Genomic DNA, 17,969 nt, shown 5'->3' with positions numbered 1-17,969 from the left:
ACTGCCTGACTGACCTGAAAGGTGTGCTGCACAATATCCTTGTGTGGGAAAGAAGCTGCATCTCTCCTGGCTGTCAGGGAGAACAGAGGAAAGAACCATTTTGCAGCCACAGTGTGGGGGCAAGCTCTGGGGGAACTGATTCCTGGCAATGAAGCTTAGACCAAAATACCAGCCTGGAAAACCCACACCGCATAACATAGAGTGTGCCTAAGTGATCAGGAGAAAATCAAAGATGGAGAGGGGTTTATATAGGGGACTACAGGTCAGGAAAACCAACCCAGCTTCCCCTCTCCCCCTCCAGACTGTCCACTTGAAGGACCAGCTGGGAGAGGCAAGCACAGCTAAGAATTTGAAAGTGTGGGGGAGGGATGGATTGAATTTGAAGACTGAACCCAAGAAGAAAACATAGGGTCCACCAGTGACTACATAGAGCAAAGATTGATTCCTCCACCACACAAGTAAAGCCCAGGGGAGCTTCCAGGAAAGGCAGTGTCCCAGTGTGAACCTGCAACTGCTGGGACAAGGAGGTGCAATGATTTAAAATCTTCAAACCAATCACCATTCAATGAAAAACCTTGGAGCCTACCTAAACTTAAACCTTGTCTCCAAGAGCCCTGCCTACAGGATTTGCTCACACTCCAGGAAACCTACCCAACAGCTGAGCAGGGAAGCTGAGAATCTTTTGAAGTCCAACAGAAACAATTCCTTAACTTTTCATTGAGATCTTTTTTTAAAAAAAAAATTCTAAATTATTTTTTTTTTGTTTTCTGTTTAATTGTGACCTGAATGGCTCATAGATACATATACACATTCATATCTGTTTCATTTTTCTCATTTCTAACATTATTTGAAGGCAGTTAATTTTCATAGATCAGTATTTTGAGGACTAGGATGTTTGATTAGTATATTTCAGTCTTAGTCTTATATACTTTTAAAGCTTTTTATTTTATACATTTTTTTCTCTCACTTATCTGTTTCCCTTGATTTTTTCTCTTTTCCTCTGCTAACAGCCAATATCTATTGATTTCTCTTTCACTCTTCCTTTAGTTTTTTACTTCTATACTTTCTTCTCCTCAATCATAATCATCATATCCTATATCACTCTGTTCTATCCTTCTTCACTTAAACCTGTAAACCATTTTGTAAATATAGTTTTTACCATGGACAATAACTGATCATATTATTTCTATTTACTATGACAATTAACATGGTAGATGCCATTGCAGGAACTATTTAGTTTAATGCTATGGCTTGTTTGCATTGGTTGTTGTTGTTCTGTCTCCCTCTAAACTGTGAGGTGTTTAAAACCTTTAGGGACACTGAAAGTCTACAGGGTAGAAACTCTACCACCTCAAAACCATACTGTTATATGGATAGATACACAAACAACATGAAAAAGCAAGGGAACAAATCAACCCAAACAAACCAAAATACTTCAATAACAGAATCCACCAACTCCATAATGGAAGAAATGTCAGAGAAGGAGCTTAGAATGTTCATAGTAAAACTGATCTGTGAGGTAAAGGATGATGTAAGAAGTGATATCACAGAGAAAATACAGGAAGTGAAAGATCACTTCAATAGAGATTCTGAAAGAAAATCACGCAGAAATCCTCAAAATGAAGGAATCGATAAATCAACTAAAAATTGATTGGAAAGCATCACCAGCAGACTAGAGCACTTGGAATTTTATTTCATCTTGAAAATAAAGTTGACCATGGAAAAAGATGGTAAGAGACCATGAATGGAACTTCCAAGAAATATGGGGTAATATGAAAAGACAAAAGTTAAGATTTATCAAGATGGATGAAGGCTTGGAGATAAAAACCAATGAATGCACAATCTTTTCAATGAAATATCTGAAAATTTCCTAAACAGTAAGAATGAAATGGAAAATCAAATACAGGAGGCATACAGCACACCAAATACACAAAATTACAACAGACCAACACCAAAGCACATTATTTGAAAATGTCTAACAGAATAAGGATATAATTTTAAATGCCTCCAGAGAAATATCACAGGTCACATTTGGAGGGAAAACAATCCAGATCTCAGCTGACCTCTCAACGGAGACCCTCAAAATTAGGAGGTCTTAGAATAATATATACTGAGCTCTGAAAGAAAATAGATGCCAATCAAGAATACTATACTCAGCAAAATTAAGCTTCAGAATTGACAATGAAATAAAAATCACTTCCATGATTAACAAAAGTTAAAGGAATTAAAAACTAGAAGGTCTGCACTACAAAATATATTCAATAAAATATTTCATGAAGAAGAAATGAAAAATAAAAGTGAAAACCAGCAAAGGAGGAACTACCCTAGAAAAATAGTCAATAAAAGTAAAAACTAATTCAATTGAAAAACAGAAATAAATCAAAATGACAGGGAATAAAAATCATTTCTCAAACATGAAATTTTAATGCATATTGAACATTCAATGTATAACCCACTCTTAGGAATTTACTCAGAAGATACACTTTCAACAATACAAAACTGCATAAACATAACATTATGCATTGCTATATATATTTTTAGTTATGTTGGGAACAACCTAAAGGTCTTTATCTAGAAGATTGATTTGATATAATAAGCCATTGTATAACCACACAATAGAGTACTGTGCAGTAATAAAATATGATGAGGAATATCTTTGTAGATTGAAGTGATTTCCAGGATATAATCTTAAAATTTTAAAAAAGGTTCAAGAGAAATACATAATATACTACTTTTGGGTAGGAAGGGAAAAATAAGTAAAATATTATCTCTGTATATTTGCAAAAATACAGGAATGAGAAAACAAAAATGAATGGCACTGGTTGTCTACACAGGGTGGATGAGAAAGGACAAGAAGTGAGTAGGGTGTTCACTTCTTCTGAGCAACCCTTTTCAACGAATTTTTGTTTTGAACCATGTTCAATTTTACATACTCAAAAAATAAAATTGACTAAACAGGATGGGAAAATTCCTTAATGAAATATAAATAGAGACAAAAGAACAATAGTATCTTTCAAATGAATAATGTTAACTACAGTGAAGGAGGGATAATGCATTCAAGTAATTTTGAAATAATGTAGTCTATGAATTCCTAGGAAATACCTTGTGAACTCTACTTAGTAGCTTTGTTTCTCTAGTGGTATTGCTTAGCAACTTCTATGCTGTGCATATTATAGAATTGAGCAAATGATTAAATGTATCGATGATGATGGGAACCAAATTTCCCACTGTTGGAGAAGGGAGATTCAATTATGAAATGAGAAAGCCTTAGAAAAAGCAAAGTAGTATTGAATGGTAATTGAACTCATGGACTTTTATTCATGTAATTATAAACATAGACCTAGGCATAACATAAACAAAGACATGTAGATAAAAATTTCCTTTTGTTGATTGCAAAGGCTGAGATGCAATTGTATCCCAGAGGCATTTAGGGCACCGGTGCCCATCAAATGGTACCAGAACTCCCTGGAGAATTTCTGATTCCAGTCAGTGCAGGGAAAGAACAAGATGAGTCTGCAACTTTGTTTTTTACCTCATTCTCCTCACTTTCTCTCCCCTTCCCTTATTCTCCTTCATCTACTCTATTGATCTTCCTTCAGCTCATTTGTTTACTTTTGATTGGTACTTTCTCCATTCATATGTATAAAGTTGGAATTCCCTGTGATGTATTTATATATGCACAATGAAATCTCATTATATTCATTCCTTATTACCTCCCCATTCCCATTGCTCCTCCCTCTGTCTCAATCTCCTTTCTCTACTCCACTAATCTTCCCTATATCTTTATGATGTATGATTCCTGCCCAACTTTTCCTGTTACCTTTTGCATGTGAGAGAAAAATATTCAAACCTTTATTTTCTGAGTCTGGCTTATTTTGCTTAGCATGAAATTCTCCAGTTCCATCCATTTACCCACATAATTTCACTCTTCTTTATGACTGAGTAAAAGTCCATTGTGTATATATACTATATTTTATTTATCCATTAATCTATTGATGAGCATCGCGGCTGGTTCCATAATTTGGCCATTGTGAGTTGTGCTGCTATAAACGCTGATGTGGCTGTGTCACTGTTTTAGTCATCTTTTTTTGCTGCTGCAAATAAGACCCAAGCAGAACAAGTGAAGAGAAGGAAAAGTTTATTTTGGGGCTCATGGTTTCTGAGATCTCAGTCCACAGACAGCGGGCTCCTTTCCTTGGGGTTTTAGGTGAGGCTGAACATCAATGGCAGAGGGAAGCAGATGGCAGAGAGAGACTCCACTTACCAGAAACAAAATATATAACCCAAAGGTACGCCCCCAATGCCTCACCTGCTCCAGTCACACCTTGCCTTCAGTTACCACTCAGGAATTGGGTTAAGGCTTTCATAACCAAATCATTTCTCCACTAACCTTCTTGCATTGTCTCAAACCTGGGCTTTTGGAGGATACCTCACATCCAAACCATAACAGTAGGATTTGTATCAAAGTCTGACTTTAAAATATTTTTATTTACATCCTCATTTCTCTAACAAATTTTCATTTTAACAACATTGAGAGAACAAAACCCTTAACTAACATGCAAAGGCCAGATAGTAATTATAGTGAATTTTTATATAAAATGTATCATGTTTATGATAGAATATTAATAACTAAAAACAAAATAAATGATAAGCTACTTTGAAAATTCTAAGTAGTACAACTAAATTATAGCTCACTAATAAATGTATATAACCAACAAACACATTTTAAAAATTTATTTCCTTTTTAACATTTGTAGTAGTTTTCTAGGCTGTCTACAATTGAATAATTGGTAGAAAAGGAAGCTGGCTAAATATGTGGAAGTGTGAATAGCATATTTATAAGCATGCTTAACTAGTTAGATTATTTAACATGAGCACTACTTTAGAAGCATACTTTATGCTTATATGTGATGTGCCAGTTTGATATGTCTATTACTGCAAAAATGTTAGCACCTTAGTGATTTATTTGAAAGCCACATAGCAACATTTTCTTGAAAGAATTAATATCAGATTTTTCACTCAGGCTGGACTTCCTTCAAATTAGCATGGATTGATGGGCTGTTTCTGCTTCTGAATTTTCTCCACTAATATGACAGTTGGATTTTATCATCAAAGGCCTTTTCTGCATCTATTTAGATGATCATATGATTTGTGTCCTTAGTTCTGTTTATGTGGTGAATTTCATTTATTGATTTACATATGTTGAACAAATCTCTGTAACAATTTTTACACCAAAAAATAGGTTAATAATTAAAAATATTGGGAATATGTCAAAAGGACTTTGGACCCCACTTAACAGAACGCCTACAGGATGAATCTTGGATAATTTGAGTATTAGAATAAATCATGATTACAATGCCTTTTAATCTATTGGAATAGAAAAGAATCCATGAGTCCATACAAATAAGTAAACAAACAACTATGAAAAGAAAACTCATTTTTACAATAGAATGTTAGTAAAGTAATGGAGTTTTTTAAATCAGCCTTTTGCAACTGTCATAACAAAAATTAAATCAGGGAAGGATTATTAGTAGATATTAAAACTAGTAGACAAAAATTAATAAAAAACATTGTAACTTATAAAATTTATTAAACATTAAATTTTTAAAATAAAAACCATTATAACTTATAAGTATCTTTATAACTTATTGAATTTAACTTATTAAACTTTTTAAATACAAAAAACATGTAACTTATAAGTATCTTCTCACAGTTACGTATAAGTTATAATGAGAAAAATACCATCTGTACAGAAAAGCCTGGTAAGCACCAAGTCATCAGATCTGCCACAATGATAACAGCACAAATGAACAGTATGTGCCTCCAAATATGAAGCATTGAGGGAAAATATCATTGATGTAGCATTCCTGCCAAAAATGCATAGCATGAACTTAATCATTAGAAAATGTCACACAAGCCCTATTTAGGGGAGAGTCTACAAATAAAATATTTAAACTCATCAAAAATATCAACATTACTTGTTAAAGACTAAGAAATTTCTACTTAGCTATTTTGCCAGAAACTATTGTATATTGTAAGAGGCCAAAGAGAAAGGAAAATTTAATGCAAGGAATGGTTCTGTTTCAGATCCTTGATCAGAAAGGAAAATATCATAAGGGACATTATTGAAAATATGAACAGAATTTGATTTATTTATAAAGTAGATTGTAGTATTATATCAACATTAAATTTCCCATCAGCAGTTGTGTAAGTTAATGTCCTTGAACTTAGGAAATGTTTGCTGAAATATTGGGAGCAGAGGGGCATGATGACTACAAAGCACTTTCAGAAAGTTCAGGCAAAAAAAATATGGGAACACACATAGTTAGAATGTTAACAATTAGTGCAGCTTATACAAGAGTAATTCATACTATTCTTTAAACATTTCTGCATATTTGAAAATATTTCTAAATAATATTTGAGTTGTAACACGTTTACATTTTTAGGTTGTTAAAGTAAAACAAGCTCACTGTAAAATATACACCATGTCCTGAAAATTATAAAGTAGAAATTGCAAATCCTGTGTAATTCCATGATCCATTAAATCACTAGTATATTCCTTCAGAATGATTTTTCACTACATATTTTGGATGTAATGAGTATACCAAAAAAGACATAACATCACATAAACACTATGTAAAAAAGAGGTGACTAATTTTTCTCATACTGACCTTTTTTATTTTTATGTTGGGAACTCGACAATCTAGCCACTTTGAGAGAAATTCAATGGCAATGAGGACTTTCCGAGTTAAATTCAGTTCAGGGTTGTAACCACCCAACATTATTTCCCCATGGGAGTATCTAAAGCCCAGGGAATCTTATCTAGTTTCCAAAACTATGGTGAGGCAAGAGAAGATTGAAGGAATTGTCTCTAGACATAGAATATTAACACTGTTGCTGAATATCTGGAAGTAGTTCTCTGTGTCTCCCTCTCTGTATTTTTGGCCTCTCTGTATTATACATTTTGGACTGCATAAATTTTTCAACTAACATACAAGTGAAAAAAATATATTTTAAGAATCCAATTGGCCAGGCATGGTGGTGCATGCCTGTAATCCCAGCAGCTCAGGAGGCTGAGGCAGGAGGATTGTGAGTTCAAAGCTCAGCCTCAGCAAAAGTGAGGTGCTAAAGCAAATCAGTGAGACCCTGCCTCTACATAAAATATAAAATAGGGCTGGGGATGTGGCTCAGCAGCTGAGTGCTCATGAGTTCAATTCCTAGTACCCCCTTTCACCGCCCCCCACAAAAAAAAATCCAATGGCACTAACATTTCCATTAGTAGTAGTTAGTGACCATAATTCATTTGAAATCCTGGTAGAAAAGAAAATGATAGAAAGTATTTTCCTTGAAGCTCAAGTCACAATGTTTTTCATTAGCAACAAAAACTTATGACGTTGGGTGAACTCATCTTTATAACAGAGAAGAATCTGGGACTTTACCAGTCTGGCAATCTAAGAATCTGACCAACAGTTTGCCTTCAAATGACTAAATACTGGGATCTCTTGTGTTCACAATCATATTTTGAAAAAGAATAGAAATACATATACAGAGTTTTAAAAATTTAAGCAATACCAAGGCACAAAACAAAAATTTTATATCCCTTTATCTTCTCATTATAAATTCCTGCCTCCCCAACACCAGGGCCTCATTATATAAATCAGGGTTGGCAAACTACAGCCTATGAGCGAAATCCAGCCCTTGCCTGTTTTTTTGTCAAGATTTTTTGGAACACAGCCACTCCCATTCCTTTGACATATTATCTATAATACATAGAGCTACTTCTCTGTTTATACAGATGGAATAAGTAATCCATTGTTTAAATTCCATGTTTTCTGATCTTTGAAATATGTGTACATTTGTGCAAATGACATCTATTTGGACAATTATTACAGGTGAAATTACTGAACCAAAGTTATGTGCATTTTTACTTTATTAAATATTGTCTAGTGGCTAAATGTAAAAAGTTTTATGACACATTGTAGAATTGATGCAATTCCCAAGCAAGACCTATTCCTTTTGTTATTCTTTTTGTTTAGATAATACTGAGCAGAAAAATATAGCCCAAGGCTATGAATGGGATAATAAATACAATAGGAAGGTAGAACATGGGAAAAATGCAACTTTTAAATAATGCACAGTCACAAAAATATAAAAGAAGAGCAAAGGATAATGAAAATTGAGCAACATGACTCTTGGATTAGTTAAGGAAAAATAGAAAACTTTATTTTATGATTTTCCAACAGAAAATACCATCAACATTTTGCCAAAATTGTTTCATACATTAAGTTAAATACTAGTTTCAGATGGGGGTAAATATGTCTTTAGCTGCAAAATTTCAGAGACAGGCTGTGCTTTTTCCTGGTAAAAGTCAAGTCCAGTAAGAAGTTCTACATCACGAACCCGGGCAATATGTGCTTTAAATCTTTCTTTAATCCAAACATCATCTTTTTTATTTTCCTGCAAGGAGAAAAAAAAGATTGTTTTTCCTAGGGCATGATTTTTCATTAACAGATATATATTTTATTATTTAGAAGTAATATTTTTATAAAATGTATTGCCTTAAATCTTTATTTGATACAATTAAATTTTGTTTAATAAAACAAAAAGTGAAAAATGTACTATAAGAAACACAGGCTGCCACAAAAGCATAAAGTTTAGCCACTTTTATATTTACTTCAAATGTAAGTTTTTAAAGGAAATATATTGCAGATGAAGGTAAGTTCCCAATGTTTCTTGGTTTTTAGGTAAACATTACTATGAGTCAGTGTGAATCCAAAATAATTTTTAAACTTTCACTACACATCAAAATATAATATATAGTATTGGTCTATGAGTCTTCAAATTTATATAAGTGACATAATAAGTGGTATGTTCCAATGATTTTTTTCATTCATTTTTATGTTTATAATCTAGATAGTGACATACCCAGATCTAGTCAGGTCATTTGTTTTTATCTAGAGTTTGTGATAGTACCTCATTTTAATGTAGCATAGCTTATTTTTTTTCAACTTTACCTTTTCAAATGAAACTGTCATGAATAACTAACTGGGCCTCCTTGATTTACAAGCATGGGTTTCTAGGATATATAAATGAAACTTCTGGGTCATAGAGCATCTACAATTTTAACTTAACCAAATATAAACATGGCACTCCTCAAAAGGTCTATGCTAATATATACCTCACAGCAAGTGAAGATGCTCTCTGTATCCCCAAATCTTTGTCAATCCATGGGTGTGAAATAGCATTTTGTGCCTGTTTAAATTTTATTACCCTGAATATTTTGATAGTTGAGTATTTTTTTGGTTATCTTTTAGCCATTTAACTTTTACCAAGTTTTTACCATATAAAAGTTAGTTCCATGTATTTCTGTGACACATTCTTTATTAATTTTGTATTTATGTGTGTGCATGTGTGTGTGTGTGTGTTACTAGGGATTGAACATTGGGCTGTTTTACAACTGAACCATATCCCCATCCCTTTTTATCTTTTAAGACAGGGTCTTGCTAAGTTGCCCAGGCTAGACTTGAACTTGTGATCCTCCTGCCCCAGCATCTGAGTAGCTGAGATTACAGATGTGTACCCCTGCACCTAGTTTTAATTTTCTAATATTCAATATTTCTGATATCATTACTTTTCAGTTAAATTTTCACAAAGTTTCAACATATGTTTATTTTAATGAATGTGTTTTAGTCACTCTCATTTTACTTAAGCACAGTGGTTTGCTTGTTTTTTCAGTATGCAGACTCAAAAAACAGGCAGCCACCCTTTAAGTAAGACAAAGAACAAAAAAGAGGAAGTCACTTTTTGTTCCTAACCACTAGAACATTTTTCTGTGTGACATTCATGTTAGTTAATTTATTTTCAATGAAAATATGGTGTGCTAAGTTAAGCTTAGTCTTCCAGTGGGAATCTAACTCAGTCTTTTTTTTACATGCCTTTACTATTTCATACTTCAGCAGCATTTAATATTTCTGATCACCTTTTTCCCATAACATTTTTTCCCAGTTAACTTACATGATTCTCTCTCTCTCTTTCTCCTGGCTTATTTGTTATCCATCCAACCAAGTATTACCAAACACCTGACAGTCTTCCTTCTTTTAAATTGCAGTAAAATAATTGTGAAGTACCATATGCAGCTGTATGTATGCAGAGGTGATACTGGAAATTTAACACCAGCTAAGTCACCTGCAGCAGCCAATATGAACAGCAGCCACCTATAGATAATTCTCTAGTTGTACAGTGCACCTCAGCCTAAGAGCAATATTACATATATATGGTTTATGAGCTATTTAAATATATGCTTTGATTTTATGTAATACATGTTATTAGTGTATCTTAGCCCTGTGACATAAACAGAAGAACTACATACCTACCAAAATACAGCTCACTTTGTTCATTTTTTGAGGGATATCAATTTCAGTTTTTTTCTTTCTTCCTAACCACTTCCTCATTCTCTCTCCATAACCCTCGGTCTGCATATTGCTGCTAGCACACCAAGGCAGCTGTTTTGCCAGGGGAACCTCATTAGTGAGTGTCTGCAGACCTTTCACTGAATGGATTAGCCCAAGCTTTAGAATGTTCCTCCTCTGTCTTCCATAGCTCTACTAACCATCCCTCATTTGGCGATAGCTTCTATTTTCTTATCTGCCTCTACTTCTTCCCATCCTTGAGTTTTCTCTCAATTTGACCTTAGGATTTTTCCTTTCTACTTTCTTTCCTCTGGCAATTTTATTTTGCTCCCTTGACTTAATGCCAAATAGACATGTTTTCTGATTTCTTTTATAATACCATACCTATATTTCCCCATATCTTCTGAGTAATTTATAATAATAGTTAGTTAAACTCATGGCTACATTTTCATTTTTCTGACAGGAATTAACATCCAAAGTTAAAGAAAAATAAAAAGGAAGAAGGGGAAAGATTGAAGGAATAGGGAAGCAAATAAATAAACAAATAAATAAAAAGAAATATGAATCTAGTTCTCTAAATCAGGTGTGGGGTGAAATTGTGAATCTCTAATTCCTATAGCTTGTCTCAGTTCCCTCAAACCTCTTTCAGTTGGTACCTTTGTGCACTGGTTAGAAGACATAAATGTTCTGAGGTTTCACACATGCAACCCTTAAATCATGACAACTATTTCATCAGGTGCTTGTAGCATAACTACCTGTTCTTATGCTAGTGAAAATATTAGCTGGCTTGAACTAAGGAACACTTTGTGCATGTATTGTACTTCCTAAGTGATTTGACTATGGGGATTTACTTTCATCTTATGTTGTCTTTAGGATGCAAATCCATCATAAGATATGATTCCTTTAAAGGGCCACCATTCACTTACTACATTTTTTTATGAATCATCTCATTTTATTCTCATGACAACTTTATAAAGGGAGATGAAATTTTTTATTCTTATTAGATATAACAGATGAGGAAACTGTTATTAAGTTAACAGTTAAATTAGGTCAAGTTACTAACTAATCCAAGATGTCTAAACCCTAAACCACACATTTAAGTCCTATTCTGCACTGTTTCTCTTATGTTCTAAATACATAATTAGTCTCAAACTGAAAACCACCAAGAGAAATTCATCCCTCCCCCAAACAACTCCTTATCTTATACATTTCCTGGCCAGTCATTTTTAAATTATCAGGCACCTCTAATTCTCATCCTGCTTCCTCTTCCTCACAGTTAATTGACAGCTGCATCTTATTAACTTCACCATCTCTCATGTAGTCATAACTTGCTTTGCTTCATACTCATCACATTATGACTCAGAATGATACATATGAATATCATATCCTTATTAATAAACCACAACTTCCTCAAAACTCTGGATTGTGGATCCAACCCATTGGTGATGATGTCCTGTTCAAAAGATATGGTGCCCTATTGTTTAGGGGAGATTGTTTCCATGTTGGATGATCAGGGAAGGCTTCATACAATTTGCAATTAACTTTATAGTGCAGGTGGAATTTTTAGAAAATGGAGAAGGAGGATATTCTAGAAGCAAGAAGAATACAGGCAACAGTGATGAGGTAGGGAAACTCAAGACATGTGCAAGAAATTTCAAGGACTTCATCCAGCCTGAGCATGAGCTTGCAGCATCAACTGAGAGTCAATTGTGAAGAGATTTAACTACAAACTGGGAGTTTTTTGTTTTGCTTTGCTTTTTTTTCAGTATAGATGATCAAAAATTTTGGTATGAAGGAGTATGACATAAGCAAAAATGAAATTTTAAGATGAGCAAGTTGGTATTGGTGCACATAGGTGAAGAAGAGGACAACAGATAGCAAAGCTACTTAAGATTTGTTTTCAAAAGTCCTGAGAGAGGGTCATAAGGATTTAGACCAGGGATGGCAAATAGTTTCTTCTTTGTATGTCCATTATAATCATCCTATAATGGCCACCTAGTGCCTCAGTGATAACTGCTTGACCCCGATTCCTGGGTGAAGAGTACCATACTCTATCACTTGTCAGTGTCTGCTCTTGGAAGAGGAAGTGAAGATTGGTGCTTTACCCTGGTCTCAGTAAAAAAAAATGATGACAGAAAAAATAGGAAGGGATTCAACTTAACAACATCTGAGTTTCTTGTTTTGAAACTATCCTCCCTTATTTTAGGACTATGAGTGACTCACTATTCAGCATCTGACATTTGTCCTCCATCTTTAGTCAAAGAAAGACTGCTCAAACACTCTAGTCAAATCCTCTCTGCATGACTGAGCTAAAATATCACCTTCCCTACCAAGAAGTATTTATGCTTTGAAATTTAACAGCACTTTTCTGTCTCTCTGTTGAGCTACTTATCTTGCCTTCTTCCATTTTGCTAGGCTTTTAGTAAAATGTAAATGCTAGGCTTCTAATAAAAGTAATTGCTAATAAATGCAAGTACTTTCCATGATATAACATGGTGAAAACAGATTTCTTATTGAAAACATGACAGAACATATGTAAAACTCCATCTAGCCTAGAGCCTAAGTTTTAATTTCCAGTCTCTAATGGTCAATAGGATTTTTTGTGTGAATACCTATTTCCACAAACCTGACATGCCTAAACTTAACCATCCTATCTATCTACCAAAAAAGTTATCATTCCTCTTTTTGTATTTTCCTTAATTATCTATATTTTAAAATCTCAGATTCAGCTTTGAGTTTACATTTTCCTTTGGCTCTTCTGTCCTATTGTTACCAAGTCTTCTCCATTCTTCACACACTATTCTTAGTCTTCTCAACTTATACAAATTCTGCCCATTGTCTAGGGCTCAGCCCTACTCTCACTTCATTTTATAAAACCTTTATTGATTATGACAACTAAATATGTTCTTAACTCCAAACACCGAATCCTTTTAACAGTATTTGACAACTGAACCCAACTTTGTGACATATCTTAATTTTTAACTTTTAAAATAATTCTTACATTATTGACTGGCCCATTTATGTGTCAGTACCTTATTTATATATCAAAGTCATATATAAACTTCTTAAGAGAAGGGACAATGTATTCCTGTTTTGTGCATTCTAAAGTGTTTATATATTCAAACTGAAGTAACTATTCACACAAAATTTGCCTAACCTAACAAAGAATGTTACTTAAGCTAACTTATTGTGTGTGTGTGTGTGTGTGTATGAATATGTGTAAAATTAATTTCACACCTCATGTTTCAAATTGATAAAATTTTTATATTTACATGTTCATTGAGGAAACATGAATTTAAAGCCAATCTTAGGATAGAATCTTAAGATTTGTGTCCAGAATAAAAAATTAATGAAATTGTCCTTTCCCTGGTGAATGTGTGTGCGTGTGTGTGTGTGTATGCAGATACATGTCTGATATTAATGACAGAGATCAGTCACCTGTAGAAAACCTTAAAATTGAGTCATTTTAAATTACAACTATGCCCATACATATTTTTAGAGCCACTTTTATGAAGACCCAAAGGAGCTCTGAGCAATCATTTTCTGAGGTCCCAGGACTCTCTCAAAGCATACTCACAGGACAGCTTTCCACATTGGTAGGTCGGTGAGGGATGATAAAAGGTAGGACATCCAACTGCTCGGGGCAATTGTCTGGTACAAAACTCTGGTTTTTACAACTTGTCAGCACCACAAAAAAGTGTGTTGGGATGGAGACGCTGGAGTTGACTACATGTCTAAAAATATAATTTAAAAGATTTGATGTCATTAGAATTTTACTTTGAAGGATCATAAATGTCTTTGTATAGTTTTAAGGAAATGCCAAGGTAAAAATATATTAAAACATGGTAACAGATGGAGAGTACAATGTTTTATCATATATTTCTTTTAATTCAGTCAGTCAGTACAGATTTATAGCAGAAGTCCAAGATTGGCCATTCTAAAATTATGGGAAAATATCAGAATACAAATTCTGCTTTGCTATGTTTCCTGGCTTTGTTGACTTCATTCTTCACAGTGGTATTTTTTTTTTTAACAGAGCAGGAGCTAGAAATGAAGGAGCCCCAATTCCAACTCTGGCTATGTACTTTCACTTACTTAATTATCATTCTATTACTGAGCCTCCTCAGCTTTAATAAGGAAGTGGACTTGTACTACCAACTTGCTATGGTTTGGATGTGAGGTGTCCCCCAAAAGCTCACATGTGAGACAATGCAAGAAAGTTCAGAGGAGAAGTGATTGAGTTGTGAGAGTCTTAACTCAGTGAATTAATCCCCTGATAGGGAATAACTGAACTGAAACTGGCAAGTGGAGTCTCTCTCACTCTGCTTTCTGATCACTGTGTGAGCTGTTTCCCTTTGCTGTGATGTTCAGCCTTACCTTGAAACCCAAGAAATGGAGCTGGTTGCCTATGGACAAAGACCTCTGAAACCCTGAGCCTTAAAATAAACTTTTCTTCCTCTACAATTGTTATGATTGGGTCCTTTAGTCACAGCAGTGAAACAGCAGAGTAAAATACAACATCACAGTGTGGACATAGGGATAAATCCATACAAAAGATATGGCAGTGCTTTGGATTCAAATAACAAATGTGCAAGTGCTTTGAAAAGTTTTAGGTGTGCAGTAGGGGTAAGATGTAAGTATGAGTCCACTAAAAGGAACATGAGCTGGTATAAATGACTGGTATGTGAGACTCAGAGACAGACTATCTGGGTTTGTATTTTTCTTTACCACTTCCACTTGTGGAATTTGTCTCATATATTACTGTCTTTGCCTCAGTTTACTCATCTTTAACTGGAGGATATTGGCACTGAATATAAGGTTGTTTTGTAGATTCAATGAAGTATATGTAAATGATTAGAAAATACTTAGCATATAGGAAAGAACATCAAAGTATTTGTCAGCTATTCAGTGATGAAAGGTAGAAAGCAATAAACACTGAAATAAGAAGGTAAACAAAATAAAGACTACCCACTTAGTAGACACAAAGGCTACTTGATCAGAAGATATAGTAGAAACCATTGCCTTATATAAAATAGGCTTAGAAATTATAATTGTTTAGTTTGGTCCTTCCTATATTTTGATAATAAAAAGAAGTGATGGATGAAACTTCTCTCTGAAGCTCTCTATTTCTATTACTGCATTCAAAATTAATTCTCAGCAACCTATTATGAACAGGTTTAATATTGAGATGCACAGTTTAGTTGGATTAGTTTTGCATGTGAAATCTACCTACATTTTCTCTTGGGAGATGTTTTTTATGAACTGTTTAGTATTTTTGTGACTAAGATAGGCAGTCTTTACTTGAGTTTTTTCATTTATTATTGAACTGCTTCTATATTTATCAGTAGCATTTTAAGTTTTCCCTACCTCCTTATTAACTGTTATACAGTCTTTCTTTAACTTTTTCCATTATTAGAAACTTTCAAATGAAAATTTTGCTAAACTCTGCCTGAAAATTTTTTTTGGCCTTTTAGTTTAATTTTTTGCCATTTAATATTTTTGCTAAATATTTAGACTAGGTTGAAAATAGTCACCAATAACATCTGAATATGAATATATCCTATAACACTTAAAATACATAGTTTATGTTTAAAATATCGGGATTTCCCCTCATGATACCTTGTTTCTAAGTCTAAATCCCAAATTAGCTGGCTTGGTGGCTCACACATGTAATCCCAACTACTTAGGAGTCTTAAACAGGAGGATCACACTTTGATACCAACCTGGGAAAATTAATGAGGTTATCTGAAAATTAAAATTAAAAAGGCTAAGAACATAGCTCAGTGGTAGAGCACTTGCCTACCATGTGCAAGGCCCTGGATGCAACCCCTCAGTACTTCCAAAGGTAAAAAATAAAAAATACAAGCTATATTACTTACTCTGTAATTTCATCTGGAGTATCAAAATGGCCATCATAATTATAATCAAATATTGGTCCACTAATCACATTTACTCCATTTTTTTTAGTGGCATATTCTATAAGAAGAACCCCCTGGAAATAGTCCCACATTTCTAAAAATGAAAAAATAAGATGTTAAAAATATCTACCTTTATTGAACATGGTAATAGTTTTTTCCTATAGATAAGTACATTTACACAGTATCATATTCTACTTCTACAATTGACAATCAATGATGGTTTGGTCTTTCTACAAGTAGTTCATGCAACAAAAATAAGCAGCCATGTTGAAGACCTTTTTTTAAAAAAACAATATTTACTTTTTTAGTTGTAGTTGGACACAATAACTTTATTTATTTGGTTTTTTGTGGTGCTGAGAATGGAACCCAGGGCCTTGCACATGCTAGGCAAGTGCTCTACTGCTGAGACCCAAAACCAGCCCCTGAGGACAGTTTTCGTTGCTATAGTTGCAGTCATTAAATTGCAATTAAATATGTCTCCAAATTCTTACATAAAGCTGAATTGTTTTGGAGACAAAAAGTGTTAAAAATGGAACACATATGCTGTCTTATTAATTATTATTCTAGATACAAACATTTACCTTTCACTTACTTATGGTGAGTGTCAGTAAAATTTAGTTTTGTAAATAGCTCTTTGCAGTTAATAGCTAAGATCAAATTATCAGAATTCTAGCAACATGTTCCTCAAAGTTGAAAAGAAGGTCTGTCAGGGATCTTTCTGTACCCATATTTAAAACATCAGAACAAACTTTCAATAATGTAACAAATTGCAATAAAATAAATATTTAATTTGGATATTCCAGGAGTCATTTAGATATTTCAAGATAAAATAAGTAACACTTACTTTTGAATTCTTCATACATAGGGACCATATTACTTGTAACTAAAGCATCATATCGACTATTAGAAGTTCTACTGTTTGCTGAAAAACAAATGGGTCCTATTAAATCCAGTTACACAAGAAAATATGATGAACTACCTATTACTGTTATATATTGATGTAAATTTATTAGTAGTCAAAATGCAGAAGTATTGAGTACTTTTTAGTAGAGGTTATCAAGAATGCAAGCAGTTTTATGCATTTGATACTTATAGTGGGTTGAAATATGACCCTCCAAAAAATATGTCCAAGTCCAACCCTCTCACACCTATGAATATAAACTTATTTGGAAATAAGAATTTTTTGCAGATATAGTTAAGGATCTCTAGATGAGATTATTGTTGACTATGGTGGGCTGTTCATCCAATGACTGATGTCTTGATAAGGAGGAGTTTTGAGGACAGAAAACACATCCAGGAGAAGACCACATGAAAATGGACACAAAAATTAGAGTGATACAAAAGCATGCCTGGAGCCACCAGAAGCTTGAAGAGCCAAGGAAGGACTTTCCCCTAGAGCTTTCAGTGGGAGCTTGGTTCTGTTAATGCCTTGATCTTAGATTTCCACCTTCCAAAACTGTGAAAAAATATATGTGTGTTACTTTAAGTAAATAATTTGTTACAGCAGTCCTAGGAAATAAATACAATGCTAGATATAGATGTATAGATATTGAACGTGCACAACATAACAATGCCTTTATGAATAAATCTTCCAAAACAAAATTTTCATAAGAAAATAAATTTTTATTTGTTGGCGACTGCT

The 17,969-nt window shown here is 33.7% G+C and overlaps 1 protein-coding gene across 3 annotated transcripts in view; it reads right to left on the bottom strand.

The window, feature by feature from the left end:
- Positions 1-8,197: 8,197 nt before the first annotated feature.
- The window catches only part of Enpp3 (ectonucleotide pyrophosphatase/phosphodiesterase 3), a 95,405-nt gene continuing 85,633 nt past the window's right edge, over positions 8,198-17,969 (bottom strand). For all 3 annotated transcript variants that reach the window (XM_046449615.2, XM_046449621.2, XM_046449606.2), the window contains 4 exons: positions 17,172-17,249; positions 16,289-16,421; positions 13,987-14,143; positions 8,198-8,457 (listed from right to left, as the gene is read on the bottom strand). In XM_046449615.2, coding sequence (XP_046305571.1) covers positions 8,287-8,457; positions 13,987-14,143; positions 16,289-16,421; positions 17,172-17,249 — 539 coding nt within the window. In that variant the 3' untranslated portion in view covers positions 8,198-8,286. The remainder of the gene's footprint in view (positions 8,458-13,986; positions 14,144-16,288; positions 16,422-17,171; positions 17,250-17,969) is intronic.

The sequence above is a fragment of the Marmota monax genome, unplaced genomic scaffold (assembly GCF_021218885.2).
Source record: "Marmota monax isolate L192 unplaced genomic scaffold, Marmota_monax_Labrador192_F-V1.1 WCK01_AAM20220418_F8-fsc00030, whole genome shotgun sequence".
NCBI lineage: Eukaryota > Metazoa > Chordata > Mammalia > Rodentia > Sciuridae > Marmota > Marmota monax.
The sequence above is the reverse complement of the archived record's forward strand: the minus strand, read 5'-3'. Positions and strand labels throughout refer to the sequence as shown.